This window comes from Lipotes vexillifer, unplaced genomic scaffold (assembly GCF_000442215.2).
Source record: "Lipotes vexillifer unplaced genomic scaffold, Lipotes_vexillifer_v1.1 scaffold73, whole genome shotgun sequence".
NCBI lineage: Eukaryota > Metazoa > Chordata > Mammalia > Artiodactyla > Lipotidae > Lipotes > Lipotes vexillifer.
In genome coordinates this window covers 829,716-832,503 of record NW_006772656.1, presented here as the reverse complement: position 1 = coordinate 832,503, position 2,788 = coordinate 829,716, and the positions used below count along the sequence as shown (strand labels likewise).

Genomic DNA, 2,788 nt, shown 5'->3' with positions numbered 1-2,788 from the left:
AAGCAGAAACTAACACACCAATGTAAAGCAATTATACCCCAATAAAGATGTTAAAAAAAAAAACAAACACAGTCCTTCTACCTTTGAGCTCATGACAAATAATTGTCTTTTTTGAGTAATAAAATAGTGGTTTTCCTCTGATACCTTAAAAGAAAGATTAATTATGTACTAAATATACTCAATTTATAGCTTGTACAGAATTATGCTGAAGCAGGTTGAGCTACTACCTATCTGATAATAAGAAATGGGGGGGAAAGAAAGCTCACCACGTAGTACTTAGAACTAAAGAGAGCGTGGAGATCCATGGTTAATTTATGTGGGGTCTGATTTATCTACTTACCGTTTTGGTTTCTGTGTTCAGAACAGGCAGTGCAGAAAGCACATTTTTGCAAGTAGAAAGGAGGTGAAGCATTACCTTTGAAGGCCTACCTGTTTCACCTGGATAAATGTCAAGGGATAAACGCTTTTTACGGGTCCAGAGGGACACAGAATGTCGAGAGCCTCCTCCACTGTCTTTAACTGAAAAGAAACAAAAGCAGCATTCACTCACTGTCACCCCTCCCTGGTAATCACAGTAGAGAATAACATCATTGACCAACCCCTAAATAAACTGAAATGGTTCAAATTCTACTTAGTGCTGTCCCCCAGTCACCTTCAATCAATTCCATCTATTCCTTAACTCTGGATGAAAATTAACAGATGATAAACTTAAAAATAGTTTCAAACATACCTATTTGCAAACACAACCTCCTGTATATGAAAGGCCCTTAAAATGCATGAAAACGAAAGCGCCGTAAAGCCTTCCCGCCACTCCCAATAAAGTAGCTCCGACTGTGCCCTCCTCTGAATTGGTCTGCAGCATATTTCCCACGTCTGTATCACTTTCCAGTTGTTTATACCACTGCTGTCCTTGCTGACCGTCAGCTCCTTAAGGGCAGGGTCTGTACTGAGCTTACTTCCAATGCCAGCACAAGGTAGACACTCAATTCATACTTATGATTGTGTATTCTTGCAGCTTATGGTGTTTATTCTGATGCAATAACAACAATGATAATGGCTATAAGCTCTGGCTGCCTCACCAAACTCCAGAGGAGACATCACTTTACCCGCATACCTCACTGAATCCTCACAACACCGAGAAAGGCAGGAATTACGGTCCCTTTTTAGTAAAGAAGAAACGGGGCTCAGAGCAGCTCAAGGCGCAGACAGGATTTGCAGTTAGGTTTGGCTCCAAACCCAGGGCTTTCCCTAATACGATACTGGTCAGGAATTTTTTTTTTTTTTAGTGTTTTTTTTTTTCTTTTCTGTGGTATGCGGGCCTCTCACTGCTGTGGCCTCTCCCGTTGCGGAGCACAGGCTCTGGACGCGCAGGCTCAGCGGCCATGGCTCACGGGCCCAGCCGCTCCGCGGCATGTGGGATCTTCCCGGACTGGGGCACGAACCCGTGTCCCCTGCATCGGCAGGCGGACTCTCAACCACTGCGCCACCAGGGAAGCCCCGGTCAGGAATTTTATAAACACTTTTCATGGTTACCTCGCAGATAGGCAGCATGGAAGAAAAGAGTCTTAAGTACAGTCCATCAATTCAGCTGAGTGGGTGCTCTCCCACTTGGACAACTAAAGGAACTCAACTCATGGTGAAAGCTTTTATCCTATGTAACTATGTTCTACTTAAACTTCATTTAGTTATATGCTGATTTGCTATCTTCAATTGTATATATTTATTTTCTGGTCTCACAATTTTCCATCCTGGTAAACAAAATGTGCTCTGGTACTAAGGTAGCTATGTTTTAGCAATGTTGTTGTTTGAAACATTTGCAGTTATTTTCTGTTGCATAAAAATAAAATTTTCACAGCTCTGTAAAGACATAAACCGGGACTTCCCTGGTGGCACAGTGGTTAAGAATCACCTGCCAAGGGCTTCCCTGGTGGCGCAGTGGTTGAGAGTCCACCTGCCGATGCAGGGGACACGGGTTCGTGCCCCAGTCCGGGAAGATCCCACATGCCGCGGAGCGGCTGGGCCCGTGAGCCATGGCCGCTGAGCCTGCGCGTCCAGAGCCTGTGCTCTGCAACGGGAGAGGCCACAACAGTGAGAGGCCCGCGTACCGCAAAAAAAAAAAAAAAAAGAATCGCCTGCTAATGCAGGGGACACAGGTCTGATCTCTGGTCCGGGAAGATCCCACATGCCGCGGAGCAACGAAGCCCGTGCGCCACAGCCACTGAAGCCCATGCACCCTAGAGCCCGTGCTCCGCAACAAGAGAAGCCACCACAATGAGAAGGTCATGCTCCGCAACGAAGAGTAGCCCCTGCTCGCCACAACTAGAGAAGGCCCACGCGCATCAATGAAGACCCAGCACAGCCAAAAATTAAAAAAATTTTTAAAAAGACTCAAACCACCCCTTTCCTTAAGTAGTAGTAGCAATGAACAAGTAGAAGATACGCCCTTTACAAGTGTGATTAAAGTTTGGTTAATCTAAAGCAAGATTACTATCAGGCAGAGAGACCACATTCTTTGTAGATCATAACACACCTATCCGACACTAGGTGGAAAATGTCACAAGAGCTCAACCAACCAATAATACATCAAAGGGCTTCATGAATGGAAAAATTATACAATCATGTTTGGTATTTTGCTTAAAGATAAAAACTTATGATGCTATTTTAGAATTATCAAGATTCTTAAGAAATATGTAACTTTTTTTTCCTTGTGAGTTAACCCATGTAGGAGTTAGGGATTATCAGAGGGGAAAACCTGAAGACACAGACGGTCAAAACAAAGATTTGGGCT

General features: G+C 44.2%; 1 protein-coding gene across 1 annotated transcript in view; it reads right to left on the bottom strand.

Moving 5' to 3' along the window:
• Window positions 1-429: 429 nt before the first annotated feature.
• Window positions 430-2,788, bottom strand: part of GLB1 (galactosidase beta 1) — a gene marked incomplete at its 3' end in the record, with an annotated part of 68,016 nt that continues 65,657 nt past the window's right edge. The window contains exon 12 of the mRNA XM_007447699.1: window positions 430-519. Within this exon, the coding sequence (XP_007447761.1) occupies window positions 430-519 (90 nt within the window). The remainder of the gene's footprint in view (window positions 520-2,788) is intronic.